Source organism: Ranitomeya variabilis, chromosome 2, assembly GCF_051348905.1.
Source record: "Ranitomeya variabilis isolate aRanVar5 chromosome 2, aRanVar5.hap1, whole genome shotgun sequence".
Classification (NCBI taxonomy): domain Eukaryota; kingdom Metazoa; phylum Chordata; class Amphibia; order Anura; family Dendrobatidae; genus Ranitomeya; species Ranitomeya variabilis.
In genome coordinates, this window is record NC_135233.1 from 39609209 (window position 1) to 39623093 (window position 13885).

At 43.6% G+C, this 13885-nt stretch overlaps 1 protein-coding gene across 2 annotated transcripts in view; it reads right to left on the minus strand.

The window, feature by feature from the left end:
* RPS6KC1 (ribosomal protein S6 kinase C1) overlaps positions 1–13885 on the minus strand; it is a 159080-nt gene that overhangs the window by 133055 nt on the left and 12140 nt on the right. The window contains exon 3 of one of the 2 annotated variants that reach the window (XM_077282284.1): positions 13648–13768. In XM_077282284.1, coding sequence (XP_077138399.1) covers positions 13648–13768 — 121 coding nt within the window. Of the gene's footprint in view, positions 1–13456; positions 13586–13647; positions 13769–13885 lie in introns of those variants that run through there. The other variant, XM_077282285.1, reaches the window with a different exon arrangement.

Sequence of the window (13885 nt, forward strand, 5' to 3'; positions counted from 1 at the left end):
TGCCAATTGGGTTTGGCAAATTTATTGCTTATGACTAGTGTTGAGCATTCCGATACCGCAAGTATCGGGTATCGGCCGATATTTGCTGTATCGGAATTCCGATACCGAGTTCCGATATTTTTGTGATATCGGAAATCGGAATCGGAAGTTCCCAGTGTATGGTTCCCAGGGTCTGGAGGAGAGGAGACTCTCCTTCAGGCCCTGGGATCCATATTCATGTAAAAAATAAAGAATTAAAATAAAAAATATGGATATACTCACCCCTCCGGCGGACCCTGGACCTTAGCGGTGTAACCGGCAGCCTCCGTTCCTAAGAATGCAGTGAGTGTAGGACCTGCGATGACGTCCCGGCTTGTGATTGGTCGCGTGAGCGGTCACATGAGCGGTCACGCGACCAATCACAAGCCGCGACGTCATCGAAGGTCCTTCACTCCCTGCATTCTTAGGAACAGAGGCTGCCAGTTACATCGCTAAGGTCCAGGGTCCGCCAGAGGGGTGAGTATATCCATATTTTTTATTTTTATTCTTTATTTTTTACATGAATATGGATCCCAGGGCCTGAAGGAGAGTTTCCTCTCCTTCAGACCCTGGGAACCATCCAGGATACCTTCCGATATTTGTGTCCCATTGACTTGTATTGGTATCGGGTATCGGCGAGATCCGATATTTTGCCGGTATCGGCCGTTCCAATCCGATACTGATACTTTTGAATATCGGAATGTATCGCTCAACACTACTTATGACTAGTGATGGGCAAATCTGTTAGACAGTCTTAACACATGTGGGGTTTGCCTGTTTGTTAGCCTCAACACATGCGGGGGGGGGATTGTCTAACAAACAGGCAATCCCCGCATGTGTTGAGGCTGTCTCAGCCACAAATCATGCAGCTGCAGGGACTCTAACATAAAAAATGAGCATTCTCAAAAGAGTTGGATAACACCCGAGCCTGCACGGATAAAGCTTTATTCGAACATGTTCGCCCATCACTACATACCATCAAGAAAAGAAAACATAAAATAGAAGAGAAAACAAAAGGGTCAAAAACAAAGACTATCCCACTGCCAATTATGTTCATGTACTGGATTACTACATTGACCAATTGCTTCACCAGTAAAGACTAGCCGGTATATAAGTACGGTACTGATATTAAAGCTGAAGTCCACAGTAGTCATACAATAGAGAATCAGTTTGACATTAAAACAGAACAGGGTCCCCTCTAAATGTTTCCCCACTTACCGGTGTCCTCAAGAGGATTAGGGAATTTGCAATGGGATAGTCGTGTTTTTAAGGGTGTGCTCTTCTTTTTGTGACGATGATTTATATACACAAGGGAATAGAATTTTTTTTTAATTTCAATTTGCAACAAACTAAAGAGATCTTTCAATTAATTACCAGTGTTTTTATAAGAGGGTTATTTATTAAATTCATGGCAGCCACCCTTTCTTTTCTTTCTTTGCAGAAACTTTTGTCTAACTTGACACCACACCTCTTTGTTGCTTTTTTTTTTTTTTTATGTCAATTTTTTGCTCTTAAATTTTGGCACAATTTGGACACATTGACGCAGTCATCCACGCCCTTTCACTAAGCCACACCCTTTCTCATTTGACACTCCCCTAGGCCACACCTCCATTAACCAATCGGCAAAAAAAAAAAGTAAAAAACAGTGCAACATCATGAGCCAAAATGCATTAAATTTGAGGTCATTTCTACACATCTCTAGGCGCATACACATTAGTAAATCTGGAATAGATCTCTCCGCGGTCGTGTGATTAATCACATAGATGCATGGTTTCACGGCAGTACAATTATCAGATTGACTGTAAGGGAAGGCAGCGTAATGTTCTATGTTCTGTAGTGAGGAAGGGTTCAAGACTAGTGATGGAACACCATATTCCTCATCTGTCCGCCAATAATCCATTTGTCCCACAAAAGAGGCCAGCTCTGCTTCACCTGGACTGCATGGCTGAGCGGTGACATGATGCTACCGCTCAGCCATGAATCCAGGGGACCTAGCTGAGCCTGAGAGCACAGCTTCAGTGACAGAGGCAGCAGTTCTCAGGCGCAGCTAGGTCCCCTGGATTCACGGCTGAGCGGTTGCATCATGCCACCGCTCAGCCATGCAATCCAGATGAAGCAGATCTGGCCTCTTTGTGGGACTAATGGATTATCGGCGGACAGATGAGGAACATGGTATTTTATTATTTTTAATTTTACATTAATAAATGGGTAAAAAAGGGTGGGGAGTGTTTATTTCAAATAAAGTAGTTTTCTGTGTGTATCTTTATTTAGGGTTAGCAATGGTGGTGCCTTAGAGACCTCTCCATTACTAACCATTGGGCTTGATGTCAGCTGAAATTACAAAGCTGACATCAACCCCATAAATATTACCCCAATTGCCATTGCACCTTGGAACGTGGGAGGCGTCGGGAAAAGCACCAGAATTGGCGCATCTAACAGTAGCACCTTTTTAAGGGCGGCTGTGGGCTGCTATTTTTAGGCTGGGGGGCTATGTCCATTGTCCATAGCCCCTTCCCAGCCAGAGAATACCAGCCTCCAAATGTCTGCTTTAGCTTGGCTGGTTGTCAAAAGGGGAGGGGGGCACAACACGCCTTTTTATTTAAATTATTTATTTAAATAATTTTTTTTATTTTTAAATGGCGTGGGGACCCCTCAATTCTTGATATCCAGCCAACATAAAGCTGACAGCTGAGGTCTGCAGTCTGAAGCTGTCTGTTTTACCTGCGCTGGTTATGAAGAATAGGAGAGACCCTACATTTGATTTTTCAATTTTACTTATTGCACAGGTGCCCGCTTATGAATAGTCTCAGTCTCATCAACGTACACCTGGTCTCAGCGAGACCAGGTGTACAATGATGACAATAGTACTCTATCACCTGACGCCTGTGACCGGTGGTAACCTTTTTACCGCCAGTCACAGCTGCTGGCTCACAAGCTGTCATGTGCATGCACACGATATGACTGGCGGCAACGGACTTACCGCTGATCAGACCTGGTGTCTCTCACGCTGTCACACAGATTACTACATGGAAAACGCCAAATGTTCGGGCAGCAGAAACTGAACAGTAACATGTACTTCATGGAGAAGTCAGTATTTGGGGTTCGTGCATGGACACAAGGTGTTCGGTAAGGACACCGAACTTTAAAGTTCGGGTTCGCCCAGCTCTATTCAAGACTTATCGGTTTCTGCAGCCAAATGGAAGGGGATTCTTTACTGTAAGAGCAGCAAGACTATGGAGCCTCTACCTGAAAAAATGGTATTCGTGCAATCAGTAAAAGAAGTACAAAATGGGGCTGGACGCTTTTCTTGAGTATAATATTACAAGTTATTTATAATTCATAGAAAACTGGAGACCGGTTAATAAATTGGGGTCCACCTTTGAAGATGGGACCACTATTTTTATTTTTTTTTGCATATATTTGGGGCTAAACTTTTTTGTAATTGGGCTTCATTTAAAATTTAGCATCATTTTGCTTTTACAAGCTGCAGATTTTACCCTGTAAAGCACAAGGTGAAATCTGCAGAGGAAAACTTGTACGTGTGAACACGCCCTGAGCGTTTCAGGAAGGCAACGAGCTGCACCTGCTGCTGAGTGTAAGTGAAAATATTTCCATCCACTGACAGCACAGATTTTATTTAGATCACTGCCTGTAAATAAAGTATAACGGAGGCAGTACACAGCAACACGTTGAATCAGGACGGGGGGTCTTACAGGAAATAAATGCCCCCTCTGGATAGGTAAACAGAACAACATAACAGAGGGGGATTTCACATTGCAACAAGCCGATGTTATCACCCCCTATAACAGGTAGTGGAGCGCCGGCTGGAACTCAAAGTGCAGATATGACAGGATGGATCCGTTATCATCAATGATAAACCGCGAGTTTATTTCCTGCAAAAGGAGTGGACGGAAAACAACAGGAGACGCTGCCAGGGGTCTTCTGAGTGGGATCCAATCCATTTAGCAGTTAACTTTTTTTTTTTGACTAATGTGGAAATACCCAAAAAAAGAAAATGAAGCAACGTGATGTGGAAATTCCCAGATACCCCTGACCAGACTTACTCAGGGCGAAGATCCAAGGCCGAGGGTTAAATTAAACTTGTTTTCTCATTAAGGTCGATAATTTTTTTTTTTTTTTACATGATAACGGTGGCAGCCATAATGTACACATCACAGAAAATGATTAATTGACTTCTATGGGAGAGTGTACTGAGCATGCTCCAGTACCTGTGCAGAGAGGAAGAAGGGTCTGCTGTGCTGTTCCCAGTGATGTCCTGTATATATGATGTAATTAACAGGCAAAGTGCAGTCTAGCTGCGTACCGAGGGGCATCAGTGCTCCGGACCCTGCAGACCTAACATCATAAGTGCGTCGGCCAGAGTGTTAAGGTTTTATTTTTTTTTCCCCTCTGGACACATAATAATTAGACTTGGGTTCTGTTATAGGTGATAATATATTTTAGGGGGTCTGCTCTTGTGCATGATTAACTCTAGGGGCTGTCCTGCAGCATGATTAATTTTAGAGCACTGTTCTAGGGTTTTATAAATTGTCAGGTCACATTTGAGGGGGATACGACTCATTTTAGGGGTTTGTTAAGGAGGTGTAATTATAGGAATCTGTATTGGGCTGTAATGATAATTCGTAGGGGTCCATTATAAGGGTATGATAAATTATGGACGCTCGATTAATTTTAGGAATCCGATCTGAAAAAAAAAGAAAAAAAAATGTAGGAGCTCAGGATCCCAATGAATACAGGGATTTTTGTGTACTCACCGTAAAATCCTTTTCTGCGAGCCACTCATTGGGGAACACCGGACCATGGGTGTTATGCTGCTGCCACTAGGAGGACACTAAGCAAATACACAACAAGTTAACTCCTCCTCCGCAGTATACACCCTCTGCTGGCTCCCTCGTGAACCAGTTCAGTGCCAAAGCAGTAGGAGCTCACCAACAGAATTGCAATATGTCAAAACCAACAATGACTACAAGCCAACGGGCTAACAGGGTGGGTGCTGTGTCCCCCAATGAATGGCTCGGAGAAAAGGATTTTACGGTGAGTACACAAAAATCTCTGTTTCTCGTTCGTCTCATTGGGGGACACAGACCATGGGACGTCCTAAAGCAGTCCCTGGGTGGGAAAACGTCACAACAGGTGAAACCTCTCGCACCCAATGCTTAAAGAATTAAGTGATTAAATGAGTCCTACAGATGCGAAAGTGCCGATTGCAGAATCTGTCTGCCGACGGTCGCATCTGAGGAGGCTTGAGCATGAATGTTGTAATGTTTAGCAAACGTGTGAAGACTGGACCAAGTTGCAGCCTTACACACTTGCTGTGCGGATGCCTGGTGCCGAATGGCCCAGGAGGCCCCCCATTTACCGAGTGGAGTGTGCCTTAATCCCCGTGGGGATAGGCTGGCCTTTGAAACGGTAAGCTTCGTGGATCGCTGAACGAATCCATCTGGCTATCGTGGCCTTAGAGGCAGGCAAACCCTTTCTGTGTCCCTCCAGAAGCACAAAAAGGGTATCAGCTTTGCAAAAAGACGCTGTTCTGGAAATGTACTTTCTGAGAGCCCTCACCAAGTCCAAAGTGTAAAGGGCTTTCTCAGTACGATGGACTGGAGCCAGACAGAACGAGGGCAGAACTATGTCTTCATTCAGATGAGAGGCCGAGACGACTTTAGGCAGGAAGGACGGGGACGTCCTGAGCACCACTTTGTCCTAGTGGAAAATAAAAAATGGAGGTTTGCACGACAAAGCTGCCAGTTCCAAGACCCGTCTGATGGATGTTATTGCCACGAGAAAGGCAACCTTCCATGAAAGAGAGAAACATCCTGTAATGGCTCGAAGGGGGTCTCTTGTAAGGCACTGAGGACCAAGTTAAGGTCCCAAGGTTCCAAAGGCATCTTGTATGGAGGGACATGATGCTAAACTCCCTGCATAAAGGTCTTAACCTGAGGCTTGGAAGCAAACCGTTGTTGGAAAAGGATGGATAGAGCCAAGATCTGGCCCTTGAGAGAGGCCAGTGCTAGGCCTGAATCCAAACTCGCCTGGAGAAACTCCAGAATGGAGGGGATGGAAAACACCAATGGAGAAAGATCCTTATCTTTGCACCATGAGAAAAACGTTTTCCAAATGCGATGGTAAATACGCTTGGAAACAGGCTTCCTAGCATTGATCATGGTAGACACCACTTAACACGAGAAGACGGCCTGGGCTAGGATCCAGGATTCAATGGCCAGGCCTTTAAACTCAGAACTCTCGAGTTCTGGCGCCAAATGGGTCCCTGGGAGAGTAGATCCGGATGATCCGGTAACCGCCAGGGAACATCTGTGACTAGATGTACCAGCTCCGCATACAAAGCTCAGCTTGGCCAGTCTGGAGCGACAAGGATCACCGGAATGCCTTCTGCTTTGATTTTCCGGATGACCCTTGGGAGCAGCAGAAGAGGCGGAAAGGGATGCGAAATTGGCTCCATGGAAGTACTAGTGCATCCGAGCTGATGGCTAACAGGTTGCAGGATCGGGCTACAAATGCCGGAATCTTTGCATTCAGCCTGGAGGCCATGAGGTCCACATTTGGAGTGCCGAAACGCTGGCAAATCCTGTGAAACACTTCTGGGTGAAGAGACCACTCTCCTGAGGCTATGCCCTGGCGGCTGAGAAAGTCCGCCGCCCAATTCTCTACTCCCGGAATATGAACTGCGGAAATAAGCGAATAATTTGTCTCGGCCCATTGTAGAATGTGCGAAACTTCGATCATCGCTCTTCTGCTGCGCGTGCCTCCCTGGAAATTGATGTATGCCACCGCTGTGGCGTTGCCCGATTGGATCCAGACAGGAAGTCCGGCCAAGAGGTGATGGAATTAATGAAGAGCTGGCGTTAGCGCTTGGATCTCGAGGATATTGATCGGAATGTTGGCATCCTGAGTAGACCAACGTCCCTGAGCCGTGTGGTGATGAAAGATCGCACCCCATCCAAGGAGGCTGGCATCGGTGGTCACTACCAGCCAGTGGACCGGCAGAAAGGACTTTCCCTGATCTAAAGATGATGTTTCAGTCCACCACCTGAGAGATTGCTTAATTCTGGGTGCCAGGCGAAAGCGGCGACCCAGGGAGTGAAAAAAAATTGAAAAATAAAATAACAAAGTCTGGGTCTGAAATCAGACCCTAGTGCCTCTTAAAGACACTAGGCAAAAACTGGTTCACGAGAGAGCCAGCAGAGGGTGTATACTGCGGAGGAGTTAACTTTTTGTGTATTTGCTTAGTGTCCTCCTAGTGGCAGCAGCATAACACCCATGGTCCTGTGTCCCCCAATGAGGCGAAGGAGAAGTTGGCGCTTAAGGTAACTTTATTTCATTTTTTGGTCAGTGGCTGCCGCCAGCACAGTCCCAAGTTCTGACACCGCAGGCTCTTTCCCGGAAATGAGAAGTCATCAGGGTGCGGTGATAGAAGCAGGGTGAGTGACAGCAATGCCAATCCACAGTGTCCATGACCACCATGAAACGAATCATTATCAGGGACCAGCGCTGCTGACACTCACCGTGCTTCTATCACCACCCCCTGATCTCATTTCAGGAAAAGAGGCAGCAGCCATTAAAGATGTGGGTGAAACTTTAACGGTTAAACTTGTTTATTAAGTTTACTGTGTTTGTACTATAATGTATGTAATAGTTTATAATATCAAATAATCAATAAAAAAATGTTTGTTTGTTTTTTTAAATCAGATGTGGGTGGTGAGAACAGAAACTGCAGTCACATCCTCCTGTGATGTCCCATTTGAGACTCCCCTCAAACAAAACATCACAGGAAGCAAAGAAAAAAAAATGACAGAAATTGTATAGCTGCATAGGGAGAGTACCAATAATAATTTTTATAATAAAAAAAAAATTACAAAATTGGTTAGGGCTTAAAGATAGACATTTATAGAGGGCTTTTTAGGGATCAGACAACCCTTTTAACCAGTTTCTGCAACTTTTAAAAAGCATCAAAAATCGTAAAAATGCACCAAATTGAAAGCTCCTCCAGAAACCTTACTCCAAGCAGGGACTAGAATTTTTTTTTTTTTTTTTTTAAAAGGTGACATTTCGTAGAAGTTGCATTTTATGAATCTATCTAAACATTTTGATAAGCAAATTTGTTGAGGAAAAATAAAAAATAAAAAGACAATATAAATAGTGGCATAAAACGTATAGAGAATAAGGTGCTAATGTGGTAACGCTCTGTCCGTAACTAAGGTACACTTGGTTGCAAGCAGTGCATGTTGTTGTATCACTGCGGAATCTACATGAGAATGGAGAGGATTTCCAATGCAGACCCTCTGGGAAGACTTCCCATACAGACCCTTTACATCAAATCCAACTATATTGATATTTATTTAGATTCACAAAATTGTGCATTTGTAAAAAAAAAAAAAATAAATAAAAATACATATTGTACAAGACTCACTGCTGGTTCAGTAGTATAGAAAATAGATGTTGTGCCAGAAGAGACCACCAGAGGGAGACCTGTTTAACAGGCTAAATAGGAGCCAATCAAAGGTGGTTTTCTACCTTTTAGACTGTGTGCCCACGTCGCGCTTTTTGCCGCAGCAGAAACGCTAAAAAAAGCATTCCCATGCAATCCTATAGGATTCTGCAGTTGCCGTGCCCATGCTGCGGATTTTCCCGCTGCGGAATCACATAGCGGTAAAATCTGCAGCATGTTCATTATTTCTGCGGAATCGCGGCAACTCCGCCGCCTTAGGATTGCATTGAAACGCTCACTTTATGCATGTGGTTATGCCCACCATGCGTAAAGTGAGCGCTTCATGTGCGGAGAGTACAAAGTCTAGAGGAGAGGAGACTCTCCTCCAGGCCCTGGGAACCACATACCTGTAAAAAAAAGAATTAAAATAAAAATAGGGATATACTTACCTTCTGATGGCCCCCGGAGTCCTCCCTGCTCTCAGCGGTGCACGCGGCGGCTTCTGTTCCCAGGGAAACATTGCGCAAATCACCTGAGATGACGTCGCGGTCACGCGACCATGATGTTACAAAGGTCCTTCGCGCAAAGCATCCCTGGAAACGGAACGTACCGGGAGCGCTGCAGAGATCGGGGGCCGTCGGAAGGTGAGAATAACCAGATTTTTTTTTATTATTTTTAACACGCTATCTTTTACTATTGATGCTGCATAGGCAGCATCAATAGTAAAAAGTTGGTCACACTTGTCAAGCACTATGCTGGTGTGATCAACCTGTCAATCACTTTTCCAAGTGATGGTTCAAATAGCTTGGAAAAGCGCAAGCATTCTGCAAGCTAAAAACGCTTGTGTTTTGCAGGAAAATGCATGCAAATTCCGTATGCGTTTTACCCGCGGCAGGGAGTTGCAGAAATGCTGTGGACATTTCCGCATTTCTGCTACGTGGGCACATAGCTAATTTGTGCCAATATTACTTATTGCTAAGCCCTTTAGGACGCAGCCAAGTTTGATCTTTGCTTTTTTCCGACCTTTGTTCTAAAAGTCTTAACTTTTTCAACTTTTTCTGTCAACACAGGGATGAGTTGTAGATTTGAAGGAGACAGTGAATTTTATCATGTAATGTATGGGAAAAGGTCAGGGATTTACATTTTTTCTTTTTTTTTTTTTAGTTCCCATCTTGGGACTTGAACCTGCGATCATTTGATGGCTTATAGTATACTATATTCGGTAACACAGTTACCGAATATATAGTGAAATCGCAGGTCTCCCATGGAGCTGAGCTTGTGGTTGAGCTTTACAGGAGGATCAAGACAGAAATTATAGGGGTCTAAATGTGGCCCCCGGCTGGAATGATAACCCATTTGTTTCCCATGACTGAGCTGCGGATGGTCAAAAGAAGTTGAATCGTGCAGCACTTAAGTGGTTGAACCAGTTTGCTGCGGTTACAGGCAAATATTGCTGTATGTAACAACTGGGATCCAGTTATTCCTTCATTTGCCATTCAATCATCCAGCTTATGGTCGATCCTGTGCAATTCCATTTCGTTTAGTGGCGCGCCACCATAGTTCTGCCGTGCCTCCACCAGTGGCAGAGTGTATACATTTAGAATACACACTTTTCTTGTGCGGACTGTATGGTCCTGTACAGTAGTCCGTCATTTTATCTTCTGCCATCTACATCAGTTTAGCAGCATATGTGTTTTGACTTCACTGATCTGTTAGCTGGTTTCAAGCAGAGATCAACCGTCCTGCTCAACGGAGCACTGCAGGGCTGCATTTTATGCTTCCAGCCCACAGATCAGCGATGCGAAAATGCAAATGCCGCTTTGTCAATGCATATGGCAGAAAACAATCCTTTACCATGTGCATCAACAAAGAATATGCGATTTTGCATCACTGGTATACTGTCGCAACGCAGACCTTCTTTTGTCAACTGTTTAGGAAGTGCAAAGCGGAGTGCAGAACGGTTGATCTCTGCTGAAATCCATCTAGCAGATACATAATGTAAGAACACGCTCATGCAGTTATACTGATGCATAAGGCAGAAGATAAAATCATTCAGGCAGAGTTGTGTACAGGAGCATGCTGTGGTGTAAGCCTGCGCTATTTTACACATTGAATAGTCAGCCAGTTTCCAGCACAGCCGAGTCATGAATTCAGAGATCTGGGACCAGTTAGGAGCACACAGGGGAGGAGGATTTCTGCTTAGAAATGTAGATTTAGCAGTGCAAGAATAGGACCAAAAATTCAGCTCTGTCCAGCAGGAAACAAAGAGGAGCAGAAGGAAATGGGAAGAAGAAAAAAAAAAAGGTACAAGAATACAACTTTATGATGGGCTTGGTGAGTATTTTAAACAATAAGTATACATTTAGTTGCATCTTTTACCCCTTCGGATGGATAATTCCTAGTGACCCACTACAGCAAACCATTGGGCTCAGCTTTTTCAACCGTAAACCCAATGACATTTAAAAATTTTAGCACAGCAATTTTTGAAAATCTAAGTACAAAAAATTGCAATATAAATTAATCAAAACAGCGCATGTTCCCCAAAATGGCATTGATAAAAACTATAGCATGCCGTGCAAAAAAACAACAATAAAAAGCAAGCTGTAGCTCCTTCAATAGTTATACAAGCAAAAAAATAAATATATATATATATATATATATATATATATATATATATATATATATATATATATATATATATATATATATATATATATATATATATATATATATATATATATATATATATATATATCTCTATTATACAAATATGCTGCCTGGGATTTTGTCAGCATGTATCAGCTGTCAGGTTCCCTTTAAAGGGAGCCTGTCACCCCCAAAATCGATGGTGAGGTAAACTCACTGTCATCAGGGGCTTATCTACAGCATTCTGGAATGCTGTAGATAAGCCCCTGATGTTACCTGAAAGATGAGAAAAAGAGGTTAGATTATACTCACTCAGGGGCGGTCCCGCTGCGGTCTGGTCAAATGGGTGTCTCAGGTCCGGTCCGTGGCCTCCTATCTTCATTCCATGACGTCCTCTTCTGGTCTTCACGCCGCGGCTCCGGCGCAGGCGTACGTTGTCTGGCCTGTTGAGGGCAGAGCAAAGTACTGCAGTGGGCAGGAAAGGTCAGAGAGGCCCAGCGCCTGCGCACTGGAGTACTTTGCTCTGCCCTCAACAGGCCAGACAACGTACGCCTGCGCCGGAGCCGCGGCGTGAAGACCAGAAGAGGACGTCATGGAATGAAGATAGGAGGCGCCGGAGCAGACCTGAGACGCCAATTTGACCAGACTGCAGCGGGACCGCCCCTGGGTGAGTATATTATAACCTCTTTTTCTCCTCTTTCAGATTACATCGGGGGCTTAGCTACAGCATTACAGAATGCTGTAAATAAGCCCCTGATGACGGTGAGCTTACCTCACCATCGATTTTGGGGGTGACAGGTTCCATTTAAGTCTACATATAGGGCGATGGTTTAGTTGATAACACAGTGTAGGCTCTGGTGACCCTTTTATCTCCTTATTATCATATACAATATCATAGAGGAAATCCTTATAATACCAAAAAGTGACCACCAGGTGCACTGTGCAAGGTTACAGTGGAGACCACTGCCTACAATAGATGAAAAGCAATGCAATACAGTGTAGATACAAGATAGAAACAACTATACACCCATGGGAATTGTGAAATATATCTTTTATTTAATGGAAACGATAATATCAGACAAATTTATTAAAACCATACATAGATATTAAACACGCAGGGTAAAAAATCAAATCCTAGCTTAGTCCCCATAAAAATGCGAGAAAATTCCTTGCAAATTATTGCTGCAACTTGATAATGCACGTGAAATATATATAAAAGAATAAAATATATAGATTATTATAGAAAAATGAGAATCGATAATATGCTAAAGTGACCAAGTGCATCAAAGTTATAAATTTATAAATAAATCACTCAATAAACCAGCTCCAAAAAATTCTATAAGGAGCAAACTAAAGTGCAAACAGTGCCTCACACTAGGGTGTTGGTTGCTCAATCAGCTTAGGCTCAGAGCAGTATAAGACCCAAACTAATACCATAATGTGCAAGAAGGTGCGTGAAAAAAAGTTCAGCAATATCACATGCATAAATACCTGGGGGGACAATAAGCTCTTCCTTCCTTATTGTGATATTGCTGAACTTTTTTTCACGCACCTTCTTGCACATTATGGTATTAGTTTGGGTCTTATACTGCTCTGAGCCTAAGCTGATTGAGCAACCAACACCCTAGTGTGAGGCACTGTTTGCACTTTAGTTTGCTCCTTATAGAATTTTTTGGAGCTGGTTTATTGAGTGATTTATTTATAAATTTATAACTTTGATGCACTTGGTCACTTTAGCATATTATCGATTCTCATTTTTCTATAATAATCTATATATTTTATTCTTTTATATATATTTCACGTGCATTATCAAGTTGCAGCAATAATTTGCAAGGAATTTTCTCGCATTTTTATGGGGACTAAGCTAGGATTTGATTTTTTACCCTGCGTGTTTAATATCTATGTATGGTTTTAATAAATTTGTCTGATATTATCGTTTCCATTAAATAAAAGATATATTTCACAATTCCCATGGGTGTATAGTTGTTTCTATCTTGTATCTACACTGTATTGCATTGCTTTTCATATAGGGCGATGGTGCGTACGTGCCGATGATGATGACGACTCCATGTCGGCATGTGACTTGTAATACTGCCATCAGGTTATGGGTATATAATCTGTATAATGCGTGGTTAACATTAATATATGGCTCCACGCGATCCAATGACTCCAGGACGTCTGCGGCCGTAATGTCTGATCTCACGATGGCCACAGGTGGAGGAGCGTCTGACCAGGCCTGTCCATCACAGAGGGCCATCAGCGGCCATTGTGAGATCAGGAGATCTGTGCAGACTATAAGGAAGAAGGAGGAGAACCGGTAATACTTACAGATCAGTGAGTGCCGCAGAATTATGTCCCGAACACGTCTGTGAAAAATTAAGCTAAAGTGGACAATCCCTTTAAAGACACAGATGTGCATAAGGAGAACAGGAGGGTGTGAAGCAGGCGTCAGGCACGGAGGACAAGTGCAGACATGAGCGGAGGCCGTGTGCACCGCGCCGTCCTCTGCAGGCACTCACCAAACAGCTTCGCTTTAGCAAAAGGAGGGAAGAGCTCAGTTTGCCGGAAGAGATTCTTGTGTATCTGCCACAGATCCCGATGGAGCTTCTTAAAGTCGCTGAATCTTTTCCAAGTCACAATCTGAAGAGAGAGGAGAGCGAGGAGTCACTCTGCAATCAGGACAACACCCAAATATCGCCCGTCACAGTAAATGCATCCTCCCGGTGCAGAAATACTCCCTGCCCAACATACCCATCC